At 41.6% G+C, this 22,107-nt stretch overlaps 1 protein-coding gene across 2 annotated transcripts in view; it reads left to right on the top strand.

The window, feature by feature from the left end:
* Positions 1-17,289, top strand: part of grin2ba (glutamate receptor, ionotropic, N-methyl D-aspartate 2B, genome duplicate a) — a 143,700-nt gene extending 126,411 nt beyond the window's left edge. For both annotated transcript variants that reach the window (XM_085453546.1, XM_085453547.1), the window contains 2 exons: positions 614-852; positions 9,369-17,289. In XM_085453546.1, coding sequence (XP_085309672.1) covers positions 614-852; positions 9,369-11,651 — 2,522 coding nt within the window. In that variant the 3' untranslated portion in view covers positions 11,652-17,289. The remainder of the gene's footprint in view (positions 1-613; positions 853-9,368) is intronic.
* The last annotated feature ends 4,818 nt before the right edge of the window (positions 17,290-22,107 follow it).

Genomic DNA, 22,107 nt, shown 5'->3' with positions numbered 1-22,107 from the left:
AAACAGAAGGTGACCCACAAAAACAAGCACAAGCTCGGGGACTAGCGTCAGATGCATACCAGATACCTATATATGCAATTATTTGGAGAAAACGATGCAAATAAGACTAATGTGATTAACATGTGACTGGTGGCATGTGTGTTTTACTCTTCCTCTGTCTGCTGTGAAGCTGCTGCAGAATTTAAGATCTGTATTTCACTTCTAACCACCCTGACCCCCCTTTTCTCTTCTGCCCGCCATCTTCCGTCTTCTCTTCTTCTGTTGCATCATTTTCTCCATCCCTCATGTCCTCCAATACCCATCTTGTTATTACATCATGTCCCTCTTCTCTACTTTATATAATACTTCCATTCCCTCTTTTTCACACTCCTTTCTTTACTTCAATTCCACATCTCAAACATAAAAACACTTCCCCCACATATCCTCACTGTGCCCTCCTTCTTCTTCTCTTGTCCGTCCACGTACGCCCCTCCTGTCTCACCTCCATCCAATCCCCTCCTTGTTGGCCTGCTCCTCGTCCATCTCTTCTCACCATCTGTTTCTTCCTTCGTCCTGTCACTTTCTCCCTCCCTTCGTCTTCTTCCCAAAACCTCATGCCAATACCTCTGTCCAGGTGAGATGGAGGAGCTGGAGTCCCTCTGGCTGACAGGGATCTGCCACCATGAGAAGAATGAGGTGATGTCCAGCCAGCTGGATGTGGACAACATGGCTGGCGTTTTCTACATGCTAGGTGCTGCCATGGCTCTTTCACTCATTACCTTCATCTGTGAACACTGGTTCTACTGGCAGCTGCGCTTCTGCTTCATGGGCGTCTGCTCCGGCCAGCCCGGCTTTGTCTTCTCAATCAGCAGGGTGAGAAAGGGTGGGGAAAAGTGGGCTATTATAGCAAGAAAAGGCTCTTTGTTAATACTTTGACCCTAGCTATCCAAATAAGATAATAGCTGCATGTTGGAGTACCATCAAATACACAATTTTTCAATTCAGATACTTCAGTATGTGTATTTCATGTTGTACCCTTCGTATCATTGCTACATATTTACTTATGTAGTAAACATTGTGAGTTGGGGTGCTGATTTAGCTCACTGTAATGAGCAGGCAACCATATGCCGCATAGCAAAGGGCTGCGGCCGCATGTCTTCCGCTTTCTTATCAGTCTTCACTGTTTATATCAAAAAGAAAGCCATAAAAGGGCCCCAAAAAATATTAAAAATAAATCAAATATTCTGAGTTAGGGCTAGTTACACAGGCCTAGAGACCTGTTGGCAACCTTGACTGGTTGCAAGTGGTAGATGGTAGTTGCTGTAAAATCTATTGCTAAAGCTAAGTCATCTAAAGCAGTGGTCCCTGACCTCTTTTGCGCCACGGACCGGTTTAATGTCAGGCAATATTTTCACAGAACGGCCTTTAAGGTGTCGGAGGATAAATACAACAAAGTAAAATGATATAACCAAGACAAAAACTGTGATATGTTGTAAATATAATAATAAACGTGAATTCACTGTGTAATTGTGTAACTTTATTAGCAGCGTCCTCCTGAAATGCACCAGCAACATTGAGAGTAACGTCCTCCTCTCTCAGGTAAACCAAGTTAACGATAAAAACCCTGAAAACCATAAATTTCACTCCTGAGCCTCAAATCTCGCGGCCCAGTACCAAACGGCTCACAGACCGGTACGGGTCCGTTGCCCGGGGTTTGGGGAATGCTGACCTAAAGCCCCTGGTAACCACTGGTCACTAGGAAAAAATGTGTATTCCCTAACCGACTGGCCAGCAGTTGTGGGATGTTGCTTTCTGTCGCTTGGTAGAATTAGTTACAGTATACAGTGTTGCATCAAAAACCCATTTACAATTGCTTTGGTCACCCATAGTGGAAAGTTTTAAGCCTAATTTTAAAAGCAGAGAGGGTGTCTCTTTCCCAAATCCAAACTCGGAGCTGGTTCCACAGAAGATATTGAGAAAAGCCAAGAAAGACTATTATAATAAACTTTTTCAGGAAAACAAGAATAATATTAAGGGCATTTGGAATATTTTTAAAGAAGTATTGGGTAACAAGAACACACCCTCAGATCGGCCTATTTATTTCATTAAGAATAATCAAGTTGTTGATGACAAGACTGAAGTAGCAAACGAATTAAATTCCTTTTTTGTAAATGTTGGACCCACTTTAGCAAATTTAATTAGAAAAAATGACGACCCAGAATATGAGAAAGTCTAGAAAGGAGAAAGTAGAGTGCTTAATTCTATATTCTTAGCTGATATTACCATAAAAGAAATAGTAGCAATTGTAGAAAACTTTAAAAATAAAAAACCTACTGACTGTGATGGTATAGACATGGTTATAATTAAAAAGACTTTAGGCTGTATAAGTATTCCTCTTTGCTATATTTTTAATCTCTCGTTACAATCAGGAATATTTCCTGATCGAATGAAAGTGGCAAAAGTGATACCCTTATATAAATCAGGAGATAAGCATAGTTTTAACAACTATAGGCCAGTGTCTCTTTGTCACAGTTTTCAAAAGTGCTTGAAAAACCTTTTGCGCAAAGACTTGATAGTTTTATTGAAAAAAATCAACTAATAAATGAAAATCAATTTGGATTTTGTAAAAATAGATCAACGGCATTAACATTGTTGACTTTCATTGACGATATTTCATCTGCAACCCATAATAATAAATACACAGTTGGGGTATTCGTTGATTTAAAAAAAGCTTTTGACACGTTACAACATTCTATTTTGATTTCTAAATTGTATAATTATGGTATGAGAGGAGTGGCATTGAATTGGTTAAGGAGTTATTTAGAAAATAGGTCGCAATATGCACATTATCTCGGCAATACTTCTGAAAGATTGAAGATTGTATGTGGCGTTCCTCAAGGTTCTACTTTGGGACCTAAACTTTTTAATTTATATATTAATGATATCTGTGACGTATCAAAAAGGTTAAGTTTTATTTTATTTGCAGATGACACAAATTTTTATTGCTCAGGAGTGAATTTGAAAGATTTGGTTGAAATTATGATTTCTTAGATGTTAAGATTAAAAAAATGGTTTGATGTAAATAAATTATATTTGAATCTGACAAAAACGAAATTCATGATATTTGGCAATCGTGTAAAGGAGGAAGAAGTCATTATGTCCATTAATGGAGAATTGATTGAAAGAGTTACTGAATTTCGCTTTTTGGGTGTAATAGTAGATGAAAATTTGACGTGGAAATCACATATTGAGTATATTAGAAAGAAGATGGTTAAAGACATTTATAGTTTGGGAAATGTAAGAGATTTATTAGATTACAAAACAATGCACATTTTATATTTTTCATTGTTTTTCTCATACTTTAGTTACTGTGTCGAAGTTTGGGGGAATACATATGAGAATACTATAAAACCTCTAAACTTATTACAGAAGAAAGTGATACGAATGATTCATAACGTTAAATATAGAGAACATACAAATAAATTATTTATAAAATCCAAATTATTAAAATTAGGAGATTTAGTGAAACTACGGACACTATTAATTATGTTTAAGGCTAAAAATAATATTTTGCCTTTTAAGTTACAAAGAGTCTTTTTAACGTGTTCGGGGGGAGAAGACAGCAGAAGGAAATTTTATTTTAAGCATCAGCTAGCTAGGACTACACAAAGATTAATGAGTCCAACGGTTAGGGGTATACGACTGTGGAACTCTCTTCATTATAATTTAAAGAATTGTATAAATTTACATTGTTTTAAAAAGTGTTACATGTCTAAAACGATAACTCAATATGAAGAATGTGAATAAAATTGGTGTTAATAGAAAAAAGATCCATTATTTTTTTGCCTCATTTATTTTATTTACTTATCTTTTCTCCTTGTTACTATGTGGAGTGGTATATTCTGATTGTAAATTTGTTGTTTGGTTTGAGTTAGGACTTGAAATAAGTGTTAATGTTAGTTTGTTCCTTGATTTTTGGTGCCGACTTACAATATAAGTTGGATTGTAGATAGGGGGCAGGGTTTAATAAGAATATTTTCTTCCTACTGCTCCTTTTCACACATGGTTGCAGTGCTTTACTGATAGAAAATGTGGTTGGTTTGTCTGAAAGAACTAGCTGTGGAAACTGTTGTACAAAGTGTGAAATAAATAAATAAATAAATAAATAAATAAATAAATAAAAACTGAACCCTCTGCCTCCCATTCTACTTTTAAATACTTTAGAAACCACAAGTAAGCCTGGGAAGAGGGAAGTGCTTTATTGGGGTGACAAGATACTTTGACGCCCTTAAGATAAGATAGAGTCTGATAAAAACTTTTTAAGTGAGGAGAAGGATTTTAAACTAATTCTAGATTTAAAAGGAAGCCAGTGAAGAGAAGCCAGTGTGGGAGAAACATGCTGTCTTTCTAGTTCCTGTCAGTACTCAAGGTGCAGCGTTTGGATCAACTGACAGCTTTTCAGGGAGTTTTTAGGATTTCCCTATAATAATAAATCGCAACATTCACCCTAGAAGTAATAAATATATGAACTAGCTTCTGAGCATCAATATGAGACAGGATATTTCTAATTTTAGAGAAACTGCACAAATGGATATTCGTTCGCTATATAAGAACACAGAGGGACATATTCTGGTCAAAAATAACTCAAAAATTCCTCACAGTTTGGTGTAGCGCCCTTTTTGCCACTTATTTCACCCAACAACAGCCAGCAAGCAATTGCCTAAAAGTTGGGAAATATACATTTTTTCCCTGTGGTTGCTAGATGGTTGCCAACCAGTCTCTAGGCCCATGTAACTGAGCCCTTAGCTTGTATTGGCAACAAGGCAATAATACAACAATATGCTTAACTTACAATATAAGGCCTCAATTAACAGAGTTTTAAGTTTTTTACAACGATGTCGGGGGTGCAGCTCCATCTAGTGGCAGATGGCTGCATAATATATTGGACACAACAATTTACTGGTATTGTGCATCAATTAAAATGTAAACAATTAGATTAAATGACTAGTACCTCTTGAAGGTTTAGCGACTAGTGATAACAGTTTCCACAATTTTCTTCATTGTAATAATTATTATTGTCAGCTCACAGGTATGAATGACAGCAGCCAAAACAGTACAGTTATTTGGTCGTGGAAAGGCTGCTCTAAAGTAGGTGGTACAAGACATCCAGCTGGCTATAATTCAAATTAACCTCTGCGTAACTGAATCGTCCTCGTCTGTGAAGTCACCATCATTACTGATTACTTCATTACTGTCTCTAATGGCTCACAAATGAAGGTGCTTTACTCTTTAAGGCCTAAGAGATTCTAAAAATTCAAAGATGCATTCCACTTACCCAAATCAAACTACCGCTGCCAAAGTACACACACACATATAGAGAGAGCTTTCTCCTTTACTTTTGATGCCTTGGCCTTTCTGATGCCCATGAGGTAAATATTTACAAAATGCTGAGCTGAAATCAATACTTCACTCAACAAAAAATCAGCCACGGAACCGGAGAGGGTAGATTACCGGGTCCCAGGAGACCAAAGTCACCCCCAAGGTATTTGATTTGCATTCCAATTGTTTTGACATGGCTCCGGTGTAATTCACTGTGCGCCTGTGAAGGTGAAACACTGCATGCTAAACCACGTGGCTAATTTACAGCAGAGAAGCCACACACTGCTGCTTTCTGCCTCCATTTGATATGCTGTTGTGGTGCTGGGTCGGCTTGTGCCAAGAAAACAAGGCTTTGTATTTTAAAAAAAAGTAGAAAAAAGTACCCCTCCTTGCTCTCATATTCCGCTCCAGTGCTCAACTTTGATTATTTTGTGTGGTGTTAATTTTGCGCCTGTGCTGTAGCGTCGTTTACGCCTGTCCGTGTCTGTTTTTTTGTAGAACGAGCATGGCATACTTGTTGCTAAAATGTCAGCCGATTTCTCCTTTCCATAGACAGGCTGGTTGTTGTTGTTCATTATTGCATCATTACAATTTGTATGGGAACCGGATCAGAGACCAATTATGCTTTGTGTAACATTCAGCGATTGCTCTCATTTACAGAAATTACCGGCGTCTTTGCTGCGATGTGACAAAATAAATGAACGCTGTGTGTCCGCAAATACAGCCAGATGATTCAGCATGTTAAAATATTCAGGGGAAATATTCATTGGGAGCGTCGATTTGCATGTGTAGCACAGATCACGGGAATTGTGGAACAGTGGAAGCTGCTGTTTATTATGTTTTGGCCAAGACGTCGCATTGTCTCCTTCTCATTTACTTGAGTGTTTTCTCTCCAGCCGTGTGCTTTCTCTTCCCTCTTTTTCCTCTCTTACGCTGCCACTCCGATTGATTCCGCTTTTTTAATTTCACAGCATAATCCAATAAACCTTATTGTTATTGCAGCAATTAACATTTAAGCTCGGCGGTGTAAAAAATGAGACATCTGCCACGGCTGGTGTGAGTCACGTGGCTCCGGTCATGGCTTCACGGTCGGTTAGCGCTCCCCCCTCGGCAGATCTGTGAGCAGTTCTCCCCCCGGCTACCTGCTCCTCCAGGTCCCACCTGGATCACTGAAACAAATTAATTATATTGATTTAAAAGCCTCTAATGACTTAAGAACTGTAAATGTATTAGAGGTTTAATCGCTCCACTTTTCACAGGCCTCAGATCGCGTCATGGCTAAGTTCGTTTGCATTAAGGAACACATGCTTACAGCACGCTCAGGCTGTATTAAATTATACGCCGCTACCTGTTCAGACGCTGTTCTATTTGCAATCAGGAGCTCTTATAGATTTTGATGTGATACCTTGGATTCTGAGGAGTTCTCTGGCCGCCGTTATTTCTTTTACACATCCTGACCAAACAATCAGCTACTGTGGAACCAGCCCTGCCAACTGTTACTTTATGTGGGCCTGCAGAGTAGACAAAATCTGCTGGTGAAGATTAAGCATGCAGTCTCGTCCTAGACTCAATGCTTCTCATTCTTTCTCTGACTGGTTGCTACTGCTTATTCATGCATAAAAGAAATGTAAAAAAAAAAGTGCAAATATTTATCTCGATCTCGCCCTGTAAATCGTTACAATGTTAATTTTACCCTCCGCTATCAGGTTAAGTGCTAATGAGGGAAGCTTGCCGGCAAATTAAGCTGAATGTCGCAGAAAAAAAATCTTCCCAAAAGTTGATTATATCATAGATGTCACGGGAGGGAGGATGTGACAGATTCGGCAGCAGGTGGGGTGTAATCAGAACAATAAAATAAGAAAAACAAAAGCGATGAAGGGACGACTAATTATACAAACAGCCAGATGGAAAAAAGGAAACACAGATGACATGGAGAAGGACCGGATAAACATTAAAAAATGGTTCTGAGTTGGGGGAAAAGAAAAGAGGAATTTCACAAAGGTGGGCGTGTGCGCTTTCCTGAATACTGTTGAGTCATTTTGTATTTATATTAACCTCTTAGTTTTAGCCACTGTCAAGCTTTGCGTACTTGGCTGTTAACCGACTGTGAAATTAAAAGAAGTAATAACATTATTTAAAAAGAAGAATGAGGGATGAAGCCTTTCTGCTGCAATGCAGCCACTGTCCATGTAACTAATTAATTACTAGAAACAAGTGGCTTGGGAAAGGAAAAGTCAGGCTCAGGTGATGATATTGTTGGGTAAAAGGAGGAGAAGAAGAAGATCTGACATCCAAGACAGACTTCGCCTTATGACGGGACCTTGACCTCTGCAATGGGATGATCTTTGATCTCTAACAGTGGTTCCCGTCGTCATCTGCAGGGAAAAAAATGAGTAAAATCATTGTCGGGAATTGATCCGATACTTTACAGTCCCCATCTGTCAAGCCTGGTTTGCGCTCTGCTGTACATCCATTTTTATCTGAATATTGTATCGTAGATCACTGAATGCAAATGGAGCAGTTTGTCTTTCTGTCACTATGATGCTCAGCTAGTGTCTCCTTGGCTTGGCCTTTCTCTTCATCCCTAATAACTGCCGAAGGATATTGTTCAGCTGAATTCTAATCACATTGAGTAAAAGTATTGATTGGCGGGGTCCGAGGAGTTCTTCCAGCCACTTGGCCTTTATCAATCATCACCCATCAAGGTACACTATCCTCTCTGAATCTTCACACTGTTTGCGCACTCGCACTGCCCCACTTTATTTCACATCAGTGAATATGCCACATTTCTGTATATAAAGGACATCTATTTCCCTTACCGCATACAGCGAGGTGTTGACAGAATCGATACCGAAAGCCGTAGCGGTTTTTTTTATGTTTGCTTGCTTTGCCGTCTCAAAGTTTTTCATTAAACACACCGGCTCTTTTTTTCCCCTTCATCTTTTTTATGAGACGACACATCTGATGTCATTGGTTGTGTTTCTGTGCCATTAACTACCACGAAACATAAATTTTGAATCATATCAGTGCATTTCCAGTTTTGTACCCACTGTGAAGAGATGACATAAAATACGACATTAAATAAGATTGACTGATTGCTGGTGGGTTTGTGTGTTTTTCAGTCGTGAGGCCTGTCCTGTTCTCTCCAGGTAGCTTCACCCCCCATCTTTAAAATAAATCATAAATCTAGTGCCCTTGGTTACCTGGTCTATGTAGACAACCTGGATTGACTGATGTAAAACTTTATCGCTTCTGTCAGATATGTGGGATGGATGGGTGGACACTGTGGCCAAAACACCTCTGTTGGCTTGTGTTACAATTCAATTCAGTTCAGTCCAGTTCAATTTTATTTACATATCACCTTTATGCTGTAAGGTAAAGATCGTACTATAATACAGAGAAAAACCAACAATCAGACAAGCAAGCACTTGGCGACAATGGGAAAGAAAAACTCCCTTTTGACAGGAAGGGGAGGGAGACAGGATAAAAAACGCACTGTTGAAAAGAGCCAAAGATTAATAATAACGAATGATTAACTGCAGACTGGCATATAAACAGTGTGAGTGAAAAGAAATGAGTGAGGAAGTGCATTATGGGAAGCCCCCTCCCCCGCAGCCTAGGCCTATTGCAGCCTAACTAAGGGAAGATGTAGGGTCACCTGATCCAGCCCTAAATATATGCTTTATCAAAAAGAAAAGTTTTAAGTCTAATCTTAAAAGTAGAGATAGTGTCTGTCTCCTGAATCCAGACTGGAAGCTGGTTGCACAGAAGACAGGCCTTAAAGCTGAAAGCTCCCATTCAACTTTTAAATACTCTGGGAACCACAAGTAAGCCTGCAGTACAAGAGCGAAGTGCTCCATTGGGGTGATACTATTAGGTCTGTAAGATAAGATAAGGCCTGATTATTTAAGACCTTATATGTGAGGAGAAGGATTTTGCAGTGTCAAATAACAAATGTTTGAAATGTGCACCCTTTAATGCCTCCTCTCACCTGTTTTTCTCCCACACAGGGCATTTACAGCTGTATTCATGGGGTGCAGATTGAGGAGAAAAGCAGCTCTGCATTGAACTCGCCATCAGCCACCATGAACAACACCCATTCGAACATCATGCGGCTCCTACGGACAGCCAAGAACATGGCGTCCCTGTCAGGGGTGAACGGCTCACCACACAGCGCTTTGGACTTCATCCGTCGTGAATCTTCTGTTTACGACATCTCCGAACATCGGCGCAGCTTGGCGGGCCACTCTGACTGCAAGCCACCCTACATGCCAGAAGACAACATGTTTAGCGACTACATCAGTGAGGTGGAGAGGACGTTTAGCAACCTGCATCTTAAGGACAGCAATTTGTATCAGGACCATTATCTACACCACCATGGTTCAACTTTAGGGCTTAGCGGACCTCCTCCCAACAGACCCCATAGTTTGGGTAGCGCTAGTTCTTTGGAGGGCGGCATGTTTGACTGTGACAGCCTGGGTGGAGGGGTGACCCCTATTTTTACCACTCAGCCCTGTTCAGCACTGACCCACAGGAACATGAGCAAGTTTGACCTGCTGTCCGGACAGACTCCTCCCTCGGGCCAGAGCTTCAAGGGAGGCCTGCCCGACCTATATGGGAAATTCTCCTTCAAAGGAGGTGCCTCGAGTTCCACTTACATCCCTGGACATAGCTATTGTCCAGGGAGAGGAGATGATGATGGGAATATACGCTCAGATGTGTCAGACATTTCCACGCACACGGTAACGTACGGAAACCTGGAGGGTAACGCCAAAAAGCGCAAACAGTACCGGGACAGCCTGAAGAAGAGGCCGGCTTCTGCCAAGTCCAGACGGGAGCTAGACGAGATTGAGCTGGGCTACAGGAGGAAACCTTACCACATCAGTCACCACCACTATCACGGGCACCGCTCTGGTTCCCCACCGCTGCTGCCCTCTGAACGCAAGAGGGGTGGCGGAGGAAGCGGGGGAGGTGGAGGAGGGAACAATGATGGGAACTCTTATCTTTTCAGAGAAAAGGAGAGCGTTAGAGATTTTTATTTGGACCAGTTTCGGCCCAAAGATGGTGTCCCTCAGTGGGAACACGTGGACTTGACTGAGGGTCCTGGGAACAGAGATGGAGGAGTAAGTACCTGCACCTCCCTGGTACCAGTGGATGACTTTCTTCAGAGCAAACCCAAGAAGTCTGATTCAAAGAGCGTGGGAGGTTCTGGATTGGCTGGGGGAGAGTGGGAGTGCAGGAACTGTCGGGCTAGTGGGGGACTGGGGAGCAAGCAGATGTCATTGCATGGAGGTGGCTATGGTGGCGGCATGAGTTGTGGGTCCTCGGGAGGGGGAGGCAGTCGTCCCAGCTCCGCAACCTGCATGCGTTGTGAAGGCTGTAAAAAGACAGGAAACCTCTACGATATCAGCGAGGACAACAACCACCTTTTGGAACAGATGGGGGGCGGGGCGGGTGGGGGAGGAGGGGGTGGCATGGGCGCAGGCCCTCAGTCTCAATCTCAGGCACAGCAGAGGCGGAAGAGCGGCGGTTTCGGTAAGCCACTTCGGCGGCAGCACTCGTATGACGCATTTGTCGACCTGCAGAAAGACGAATTGGGTGGGATGGGCAGTTTGATGGGAGGCTTAGGAGGAGGTGGGGGCATGAGCGGTGCAGGCATGGGTGGAATGCTGCCCCCACCCAGAAGTGTTAGCTTGAAGGAAAAAGAACGCTACATGGAGGGCAGCAGCCCCTTTGCGCACATGTTTGAACGCCACGGGGGCTCCGAGAGGGAAAGGGAAAGAGACAGGGACCCATTGTTTTACGGAGGTGAGAGCCGGTCGGGCCTCTTCAGAGGCGGAGAAGGTGTCCACCGCCGCTCAATAGGGGAAAGAGACATGAGAGACAGGGACAGGTCTTTGATGGAAGGAGGGGGCGGGGCAGGGTTCTCTTTATCCAAATCACTTTACCCCGACCGGGTAAACCAAAACCCCTTTATACCCACTTTTGGCGATGACCAGTGTCTGATGCACGGCGCCAAACAATATTACATGAAAAAGCAACAGCAGCAGCAACAAGTTGCCAAAAACAGCCGAAGTGACTTCAGGAGCCAGATGAGTGCAACTTCGTATCTGCCAACATCTGCCACGGCGGCCGGGGTGATGTCCAGCGCGACGCCCCGGTTCCCGAAAGAGCTCAGCCTCGGTGGAATGAACCACCACGGTTCCATGCTGGGGGTCGGACCCCCGCGTCCCTTCAACGGAAGCAATGGCCATGTGTATGAGAAACTCTCCAGCATTGAGTCTGACGTGTGAAAGACAAATATGGGAGGAGGAGCGGAGGCGAAGGAGGGGGGAGTGAGGAGAGCAATAGAGGCGCATCTAGTTCTAGGAGATCAGGGATGACTTTAAAGATGCTGTAGACACACTTTAACCCTAGCCCATATTGAGATGTTAGGATTGGGAGGAGGGGCGGTAAGGGATTAAAGGAGGAAAAGACTGAAAGGTGGAGACTGAAATATAAAATAATGCGTAGAAGTTTTGATTTTTGCAAGAAATAATGGGAAACAAATCAGGACACCCTGAGGAAGTGTGGGATATCGCCCCCTTCTCTCAGAAATGGCCAAAGCTACTCTACTTTTATGTCCAAACACGGTCAATAAACATCCTCCCCTTAACTCAAGTCTACCATTTTCCATCCACCAGTGTGGCAGAAGTCAGTGTACTCGGTCGGCGTCGCGACGAGGCCGACACCTCTTCATAGTCTGCTATGGGACGTGTCGAGCCTGCTGCGATTCCATGGCTGTCTGAAAGGCTCCCTGCTGAGCGCTCATGAGGAAGGACAGCGAGAGCAGAGACGGGATTGAACTGCCCATCTGCCCCAGTGTCACAGCAGAAAAAGTAGATAGGGTCACGTTTGCTGGAGCGGCGACACGGGACGATGACTGCTGCTTCCCCGTCTTTCTCACGCTCAGTCAGGACGGAGACAGCCCTGTCTGTCCATCTCTTTTCGCAATGCACTTCAGTTCTCAATATCTCCTCTTTCTCTCCGCCCCACACCCCCCCATGCTTTTCCTCCTCCTCCTTATCCTCGACGCCAAAAGAGCTGATCTTGTTTGCTGTGAGAAATACAATCAATGAATGATAATAAGATATTCTTATAGAAAAAAATAACAGGGTATAAGAACAACAGTAATACTGATACAGTTGTGAATAACAGAGATGTTTAGTGCTGATTATAATAACACTGCTTATAATATCACTAAGTTTTTACTTGTTTTGTGTTCTCGCCGTAAAATCTTTCACTGCTGTTTTTAGCATCTGTGGTTGCAGTCTGTCTGCCCCTAGTGGCAGGAGGAAAGTTGTTCTCAGCTCAACCAACAAGCCAGAAAAACAGATTTTTTTTAAATTTGAAAAAAGAAATATTTGTTTTTGGTTTTCTGTAGAATGCTCTTACTACATGTTCATGCATTTATTTGCTCCTTGTAGAAAAACAAGATCTTGAAGATGTATTTGGAGTCGGCAGAAACACGACACTTAACATTTAAAGGCATCACAAGTGCACAGACGCGCGCACACACGTTCGGTTTCTGTCCGTCTGAACTTGTGTTCTTTTGAACGATGACGTGCCGACGGGAGCTGAGGATGCTTGGGAGGAAGGACGTGCCTTAACGGTCTCCGGTGGAAGTGTCCTCCAAGTTCACAAGCGGCCCTCGCGCAGCAGCAGCCACCACCAGGACGGACCGGCAGGCTTCATAAAGGCCACTCGGCGTTCTTGGGGTCACATTTATGAGCCAAAACTGCAGTAAAACAAAATCAAAGATTTACAGCGGGCTTTGAGGCAGTGCTGCTGCTGCTGGTGGTGGTTTAGATACAAGATACCGTTTAAGATCTTTTATAACTTTGTAAAACTGTATTTCATATGTCAAGTGTGGGCAGCGTTTTATGAGCCACCTGTATTCAGGATGTCCCATTGTCACGGATAGACCGATGAGTCTCAGTTCACAACATTGGCAGCCTTTAGAACACTTGTTTTTATTCAGGTTACACAATGACAGTCATCAGGCACTTAACTTTTTCTCGGCCTCTTCACCGGTATCCTGTCGAAGGCGTTACTTTTCGCTGAGCGGGCCGAGGGGCTCGCACAGTAAGCTTTTGTTTGGACATCACGTGTGATTAATATTTGCGCTGTCGTTTACGTAGGCGAAACGCTGCAAAAAGAAAAGAGAAATGTGTAGGAGGAGTGTTGCCGTCCCGCGACAACAATGCTGATGGAAGTTTGAGCAGAGAGGAAGATGTCTATTTGAGAGACTGGCTGATTGCTTTTTACTTTGACTGATGTACATAGTCTTTTTAGCTGAAGAGGCCTAATTTCTTGGACAGGACTTTTTACTCAGTGTAGGTTCAGGCACTCAGTAGACATGCCTTATCATCCCATTGCCCTCGCCCCCACCCTGAGCTGTCTGATGATGACTCATCGCATTACTGTACAGAACAGAGGGAGCCCTGGTAGTTCTTTAAAGGTCTGATCTTTGATTAGTTGGTGTCAAAAAGTTCAAGGGCTGCTGGAGATTGCGCGGGGAGCGCCGGTCCGAGGAGTGTGATCTTTATCATTGTCGACCACTATATCTTAAGGCACCAGTGGAACGGACTGGGGAGGATATGCACGCGCACACGCGTGGAGGGAAGCGAATCAGGATCGAGTGATAACAGCTGTTCTTTTTTTAAACACTAACTCTGTTGACAACTATTCATAAATTCAAAAACTTGTCCTCCTCCTCTTCCTCATCCCTCGCTCCACAGATCACACTGTCAAAGCGAGACTTATCGAGCTAGCCTTAAATCCGACTCATCTGCCCCCCACACACACCCTCCTAATAAACAGATTGGGATCTCTGGAATTTTTATATGCACACATTTTGAAAGTTCAGGTCAACCATTAAAAGCAAGCTGGTATAGGAAGGAGAACGGCCAACGGGGAGTTGGGGGGGATTCGACAAGGAAATAAGAAGAAGGAGACTTTGCAGTGGGTATCAATCAGCGTCAGCATTAGTATGTTAAATCTTTACCTTGTAAATAATAATATATTTAAAAATCTTTTCACTTTGTACAGTAAACAGACAGACAGGATGTAACTTTCAATATGTTTTACAGCAATTTAAGAAATAAAGAAAACAAACATAAAAACTCGTAAAAACTGAAAAAAAATCACACAAACAAAAATATGCAAAATATAGTTAAGACACAGATATTACTAATCATAAGTGATATAATTGAAGCTCTTTTTTTCTTTCGATCTCATGTTTACTTAATTATAATAGTTTACCAATCAGTATACTGATTATGTTAAGAATTATGCTTTTTTTCCCCTTTTTTTTCTCTTATTTTCACTCAAAGTGTCAGAGGATAATTTTACTGTAGGTGTAGACGTTTGGTGATTTGAAAAAAAAAAAGAAGAAAAAACAGAAAAAAAAAACAAGGGGGAAAAGTTTAGTTTTAGGAGTCTTCGCTAAGTTTCCCTTGGATTGTGTTAGATTCTCTCTTTTTAAGGTAAGCTATTCTTCATGCTTTTCGAGCGCAATTCAATTATCTACACATTTATGTAATACAATATTACATGTATACAGAGATGATATTTGCATATAGAGGCAGTATATTGTGATCCTTCATTTTTAAGCAGCGATCCTTGTTAAAAAAAAAAAAAACTTAAAAAAAACCTCCTAAAAAACATTTGTGGATTTTTTTTGTTTGTTTTGTTTTTGTTGCCCGTTTCTTTTTCGATGTGGGCTCTAACGGTGATTGCACACAGAATTTAGAGCCATTGTCAGTCCGGCCTATCCTGTTATATCTCTGTTTGGGATAGACATCACTGTGGTAAATAAGGAAGATACACACATGCACACACACACACACAAATGCACACTGGACTTGCCCCAGTGTTGATATTGTGATATTGCTGAGGATTTAGGCACAATCTTGTGGAGAAAACCGTGAACGAGTGCAGTTTCATCTCAGTTATGTGAAGCTGAAATGCATTTGTACAACCCCTTATTAAAAGGTGAAACATCTCTTCCGTCATGTCTCTGTGCAGCGGTTTCTTTGTTCTTTTCTCTTTGCTATGGGTGAATAAACTGCCGTTGCACCGTTTTCGCTCGCTTGTTACTCAACTGTGCTACTTGACAGCTGGAAACAACTCATATGCTTCGGATCCTGATTTGTTTTGTGTGCCACCTTGTATTTGTCTGTTTGAGAAAGGAAGTATCGTTTGTAATCTGTTGTGTACATATGCAGGTTTTTTCTTCTTTTTTCTTGTTTTCACACAGTCAGAAGCGATTTCCTCGCTCTTATTCTGTATGGTACTGATGCCAATAAGTCTCTATAATCTTCTCATCAGCCCCGAAAGGAGAAATTCATCTCTCTTCTGTTTTGCCCCCCCCCTTTTTTTTTGTATCTCTAGAGGGCTTGATTGAAAAGTGAAAAAAGTATCAGTGTGCACATAGACTCTGTTAGGTTTGCAGATTTTTTTCTTATTCTCCTCATTTGCAATAAACAGCATGACCAAACAGAAAATCTTCTTACTGTACGCCACATTTTATTTTATTTCATTTCATTTTGTCAGGATTTGGAGGGTAACTAGTTTGCTACCACTGGTTGGGAGGTGTACCTGGCGCTGCGGTGAGCATGCTATCATCAGACCTTTAGCACCTCCAGCTTCAGATCGGTCTGTGCTGCAGAGTAAGCAGGGCTCATTTGGAAGCCTTTATTTCCCTTAAGGCCAAATTGTTCCCAGCTTCCCTTCTCTCTGCACACATTTGTTCAGATAGTTCACATAGGGGAAAACACTGGCACTTTCCCCCTTTTTTTTCCTTTTCTTGTCTTGTCCTTTTTTGGGGGGGGCAAATTAGCAGGCTGGAACATCCTGAGAGTGGAGGATGTAAATATCACCCCAGATGACGTGTGTGCGGGGTTTTTTTTTTTGTCAGTATTAATGACACATGGGACCAAATACCAGCCTGACAGTCGTCTGCAGGGAGCGATGTAATGGTTAATCTGACTTGTTGAAAATGCTTTTTTTTCCCCTTCTTTTTTTCTATGTGGATGTTTTGGATAAAGGGTATTTGAGAAGTTTCTCATATTTCCAGCTTTCATAATTGACTCTGAACTGCTAATTTTGTAATAAATAAGTGTGATTTCACCCGGTGCAGACAGAAGGAACTATACTGTGATGTTATATAGCTGATTTATTCTGAAGGTCCGTGTGATTTGTTCATTCTTATTCATGACAGAAAATATTTTAAGCCTCTCTTAATGTGTGTTACAAATCTCGCTTTTTACTGACGCACACAAAACTTTCTACGAAACTGTGTACAGTTTGTTTTGTTTTTAATATTGCGATTTTCCACCGTCATCATTCACAGATTGAGAATCGGTCGCGCTAACTGGGTGAAAATTGCCGATGACATAAGGGGTTGCTACCAAATGTATTTCACAAGGTTAACAGGTTTATGAAATCACAAACATAGCCTGATTGAATTAACTGTGGGTGACAAAAAAAAATGTAACATAGAAATAATATCAATTGTATACATAATATTATTCTTGGCCATTCTTTTCTCTTTTTGTGGCCCTTTACTTTGAAACAATGCCAAAATTTTTACACCGTACAAACAGAAAAACCACACAAAAACAAATAATTGTACAGGTTGTGTATATACTGAATACTGGGGAAAATATTTACCTTCATTTTCTTTTTTTTTTATGGAAACAAAGTAATCTCAATAACAAAATTAACCACATCATGACAAAGTTGCAAAAAAACATCATTAAGGTACTTCTAATAAGGATCATACTGATATCTACAATTATAAGTGCTGACATAAGACTATTCTTTCTCTTTGTACATGATGAACAAAATGAAGTGTTGAGTATTAATAATAAAAAACTATAAGTTTCACGCGTATGTGGTCTCTTCTTAAGCTTTTTGGTGTTTATCTGAATTTCAAAGAATTGGTGATAGCCTGTAGATAAATGATGGACATGGCCACTATGACATCATTGGGAAGTCTCATTCTGAGCTTTTGCCCAGTACCATCTTGGTATTTAAGCATGTGATAAAGAGAGGGCTTGACTAAGGAGGGATAGAGTGTGCCTACATGCTAGTGACTTGGCAATCATTAGGTGCAGCAAACCCTGTTTTATGGTCTTTATGGACACTAATAGGGACCATAATCATAAAGTCACCAAGAAGGTGTTTACTGAGGTCAGAACAGTGAACCACAGGGCTCTTTTCCCACAGTCTCTTCTTTGTACCCTTAACAACACCTCAGTATATATCAGGGTTGGGCAACTCGAGGGCCGGTGTGCTGCAGGTTTTAGATGCGTCCTTGATCCAACACAGCTGATTCAAATGGCTAAAATACCTCCTCAACATGTCTTGAAGTTCTCCAGAGGCCTGGTAATGAACTAATCATTTGATTCAGGTGTCTTGACCGAGGGTGAGATCAAAAACCTGCAGGACACTGGCCCTCGAGGCCTGGAGTTGCCCACCCCTGGTATATATCAATAAAAATGTGGTTTGACGACCATGAGATCATTTTCAATAGTAGCTGCATAGACAGGAATCACCCTTGCTCACTTCTGATGTCACAGCCAATCATTTTGTTCTATAAGCTGGCCTGAAATGTCATAGAAACTGTGCAGTTTAGAAAAGAGCTTCAAGAGTTACTCCTATTAGGCTTCCAAACGGTAAAGAGTTACAGCACTTGAATGTTGATTTCACTTTCCAAGCTATGTCCATCTTTTATATACAGTCTGTGGCACTGAACCATACATGAACACACTTCTGGACCCCCTTCAAGTTCAACTCAATATGTATCTATGCAAGCTTGGATAAGGCTGCATTCAAAACCGACTTACTAAGAATACCGTCACTGAAGATGAATCTGTTACAGGGTTACCTAACTCATTAGAGTACATTACCATAATTAGCTTGCTCATGTTGGTTATAGTCCACAGGGTGTTTAGCCTATTGTACCTTTGAGTGTGATAACTTTACCTTTGCATAGCAAGTTGATATTTGCAGCGTGCCCTCCACTACATCACTAACCACAAGATTACCAGCTTTGGCTGAATGCCAGCCACCATGGTTTCAGAGCTGAAGGGCTGGCATCTCCTCTTCAATGTGCCTCACCACCAGGGATGTGAGATGGCACTCAGCATATACTGTAGGTGCTTTACTAAATATGAATTAGAGCCCCTTAACAGCTGACAGGTGCTTAGTTTCACCCAGTAACAGATTGTTTATTTGAGACGAACCCTTTTTTATGCTGCTACAAAGAAGTAATTTGAGTTTTTACTTTACACTCATTATTTAGTTTTATGCAAGAGAAGCATCTCTTGCGTATGGCTTTCATGTCCCCAGGCTTTCACACAGTTGGTCTTTCCACTGGGCTGGAAGCAGTCGGTTTAGTTCTATACGTTTCCTTTATCCCCCCCTTGTTTGAGCATACCAGCCTAATTTAAAACCCTTCATGTGGGTATTTCTTCTCTTCCCGCTCTCGTTCATAGACACATTCGTCATGGTGCTTGCAAATGCATCATCTCTCTGTCACACACAAGTTGGCTCTCTATCTCTCATATCTGGCAGAAATGACAGGAATTCCTGGGAGAGGGGAAGAGCGATGGAGAGGGCTGCATGAGAAACCAGGGCCATATGGTGACGGTATGGTGGAGTGCCTGGGTCTGGGTCTGCCCTCTCTACAACCCACACTGCTGCTGGCAGGCCGCACAGCCTCGTCTAATCCCGTCCAGCCCCCTCGGGGTTCTCTCAGGCTGCTCTCTCAGGCTGCTCTCTCCTCTACCCCATCACTAACTCTGCTCTGATGGACCCTCACAGGACTTTGTCAAAGTGAGAGACCCCTTCCTTAAGCACAGCTGTTGCTCTCAAATATAAGAGGTCCAAACTACACTGGCGCTCATTAATTCACCTCTAATGAAGTGTTTTAACACAATGTACCCACAGTGTCTTTTAGAAGACATAAAAGGTGCCTGTTATGCTCATTTATGGCTCCATATTTTAATATGTGCACCCAGTTTTACATAATTACTTGTTCAAAATATCCTTATTTATCTAATACTGTGTTTAATATGAGTATCCACCACTGTAATAGTATATATAGGATAGTAGGAAAATTAGAGTGTTCCTTCGGGTCAAAATAGCAGGACAGGTTGCAAAATCTGGATGATGAAAGTAAATGAACAAAACGCTCCCCTGTTTCAACAATTGCCATCAAACTGACATTGAGAAGGGCATTTATCTTTCAGCAGTCTCCAGAAGTGTTATATTGTGCTTGTACTGAGCAGGTCCCTTGTGCAAATTTATTTAAATGTATGAATAATAAACAGGACATTCTGTACAGCCGGATACAGACAAAACCTCCCGGAGGAAATCAAAGCAGAAAAAAAGTTGCATTTAGCTAGGCTACTGATGTCTGGAGATATATAAACTCCATTTGATGCAGGATTCATGTCTTGTAGAGGATTTGCATGCAACTACAAGGTTAGTCAAATTTGAATTCATTTAGCCATTAACTGTTCTCGTCACTACACTTTTTTTTTTTTACCTTTTTGTTTCAAAATCGACGTCAATCCAAAAGAAAAAAGTTTTTGTTTTTCACTCTTGTTACGAGCTGGGCTGTAAACTTCCCATTCTGGCATTTTATCAAGCGCGTCTTATCCAGAGTGACTTAAAGATGCATTAGGATTTTTACTGCTCCATAGTACAGAATGAGTGCAATATATCTGCAGAGGTTTGATAGGGTTGTTTGTCAGTAGCAGTGACTCAAAGATTGCTTCACAAGGTACAGTACTGAGACTTACAGCACACGCTTTCCCTCTCCAGTGCACACTAACTCCCGACTGCTCACATTTTCAACATCAGGTCTATATCATGTCGAGTTAACCTGTGTGTGGCCTTTCTGGTCAGACTTCTTTCTCGTTTTTAACGATTCTTTTCAAAATGAACTTCTGTCGATATCTACTCTATGTTCTGTCCATAGACTGTATATAAAAGATGGACATGGCAACGGTAGCATTACACATGAGAAGTAGTTAGTCAATAAGCATTTCTTCTTTTTTTCTTTTTTTCTTTTTTCGTTCTTTAAATGCCATTTATTTATAAAGTGAAAAAGAGGAACAACACAAACGGGAGTGTCAACACAAATCCCGCATTCCTGACCTTACCAAAACAAAGTCAAAAATAAAGACAGAGTCTGACCTCCTTAACTAATTCAAAATAGGAAAAAATGGGTGATCAAAAGAAACGGCAGCTCACGCCTACCCACTCCACTTCCACAACTTTCAAGCCACACTGGTGGGTCGTGAGGAGAAACGGGAGAACCTCTCCTGCCATGGCACTCCATCATCCTTTTAATGGGCGGGTCCTCCAGCTGGGACCAGTCACGTCAGGGCAGTGTATCCATGCACCAATCGGAGCAGGGCCCAATAAGCATTTCTTGGTTAGTCTTCGTTTATGACTCGTAGAATGACCTTATAAAACAGACTTACTACTCAGTGTGACTCCAAACATCAGAAAATGGTTGTTACTGTTTTTGGGGTGAAGGCTGTTTTCCCATGGATTCCTATAGCAACCAAAGACTTTTCCCAGCGATAGCGCTTGACCCTTGGCAATTATAAAAAAAATGTCAGTTTTAAGTACATCTGGTTTCACTTTTCAAAAACAGAAAACCCCCCAAAAGCCGATGTCCCCCTATGAGCAACCACTTGGTGACAGTGGGAAGGAAAAACTCCCTTTTAACAGGAAGAAACCTCCAGCAGAACCAGGCTCAGAGAGGGGCGGGGCCATCTGCTGCGACCATTTGGTGCGTGAAAGGAGGGAGATAGGACAAAAGACACAGTGTGGGAATTCTGACATAATGCAACCCAGTATCACAGCAAAGAATGTAAAAGACACACATGCAGAATTTTGAGTGAGCTGCTGCTTCATTTACAAGGTAAAAAACGTTTAAAGACGCATTACTAACACATTTACACATAAATACTTATCAGTCATCTGGCTTAATCTTACCTGGGATAGAAGGAGCCTGTACGTCATATCTTCTTTAGTTAGTAGTGACTCTCTGCCTCCTCTTGGTGGTACTGCAACTTCTGCATACATATCAATTTACAGGCTAAGCGTGATTTCCGCATAGGCCATAATGATAATGCTACTATATAGAAAGCACTTTCCGTCACTATCTTAGCTTATTTAATTTGTCCCTAACATCAGAAGTATACATTTGTTTTGCTTTGCTTAGTTTTTTGTTTGTTTTCTTTTTTATTCATCTAATTTTATTTTATTTTATTTTTTGGTGGGGGGGTAGTAAAAAAATTAGATGAATTAAAAAAGCAATTGAATGGGATTTAAACATGATTTGCACTATTTTAAAATAAACTAAACCATTACATTACATAATATGGGAACTTAGAAACAGTGGCTCAGTTTAATCAAAGGGGATGTCCAAATTCATGGGCTGCATCCTCCTGAGGACGCATTTGTAGGCTGATTACATCACAGCAACGCGACGAAGGCTGTCCAAATTCATAGACTCCTCTGAATGCAGCCGACAAATGCGTCCTCCTTTTCCCCGAATTTGAAGGATGGGTCAGGTGTATCCTTCGTGGCCCACCATATCCCAGAATTCACAGAGTTTTTAATATTACTCTTATTACTCTTTCTGGGTCACAAAATAAACTTTTAACATATTTTCAGGCG

Source organism: Copadichromis virginalis, linkage group LG4 (genome assembly GCF_057382275.1).
Source record: "Copadichromis virginalis isolate Kocher_CV1m ecotype Utaka linkage group LG4, C_Virginalis_male_GT1.1, whole genome shotgun sequence".
Classification (NCBI taxonomy): Eukaryota; Metazoa; Chordata; class Actinopteri; order Cichliformes; family Cichlidae; genus Copadichromis; species Copadichromis virginalis.
This window is presented reverse-complemented; position numbering and strand designations above follow the sequence as displayed.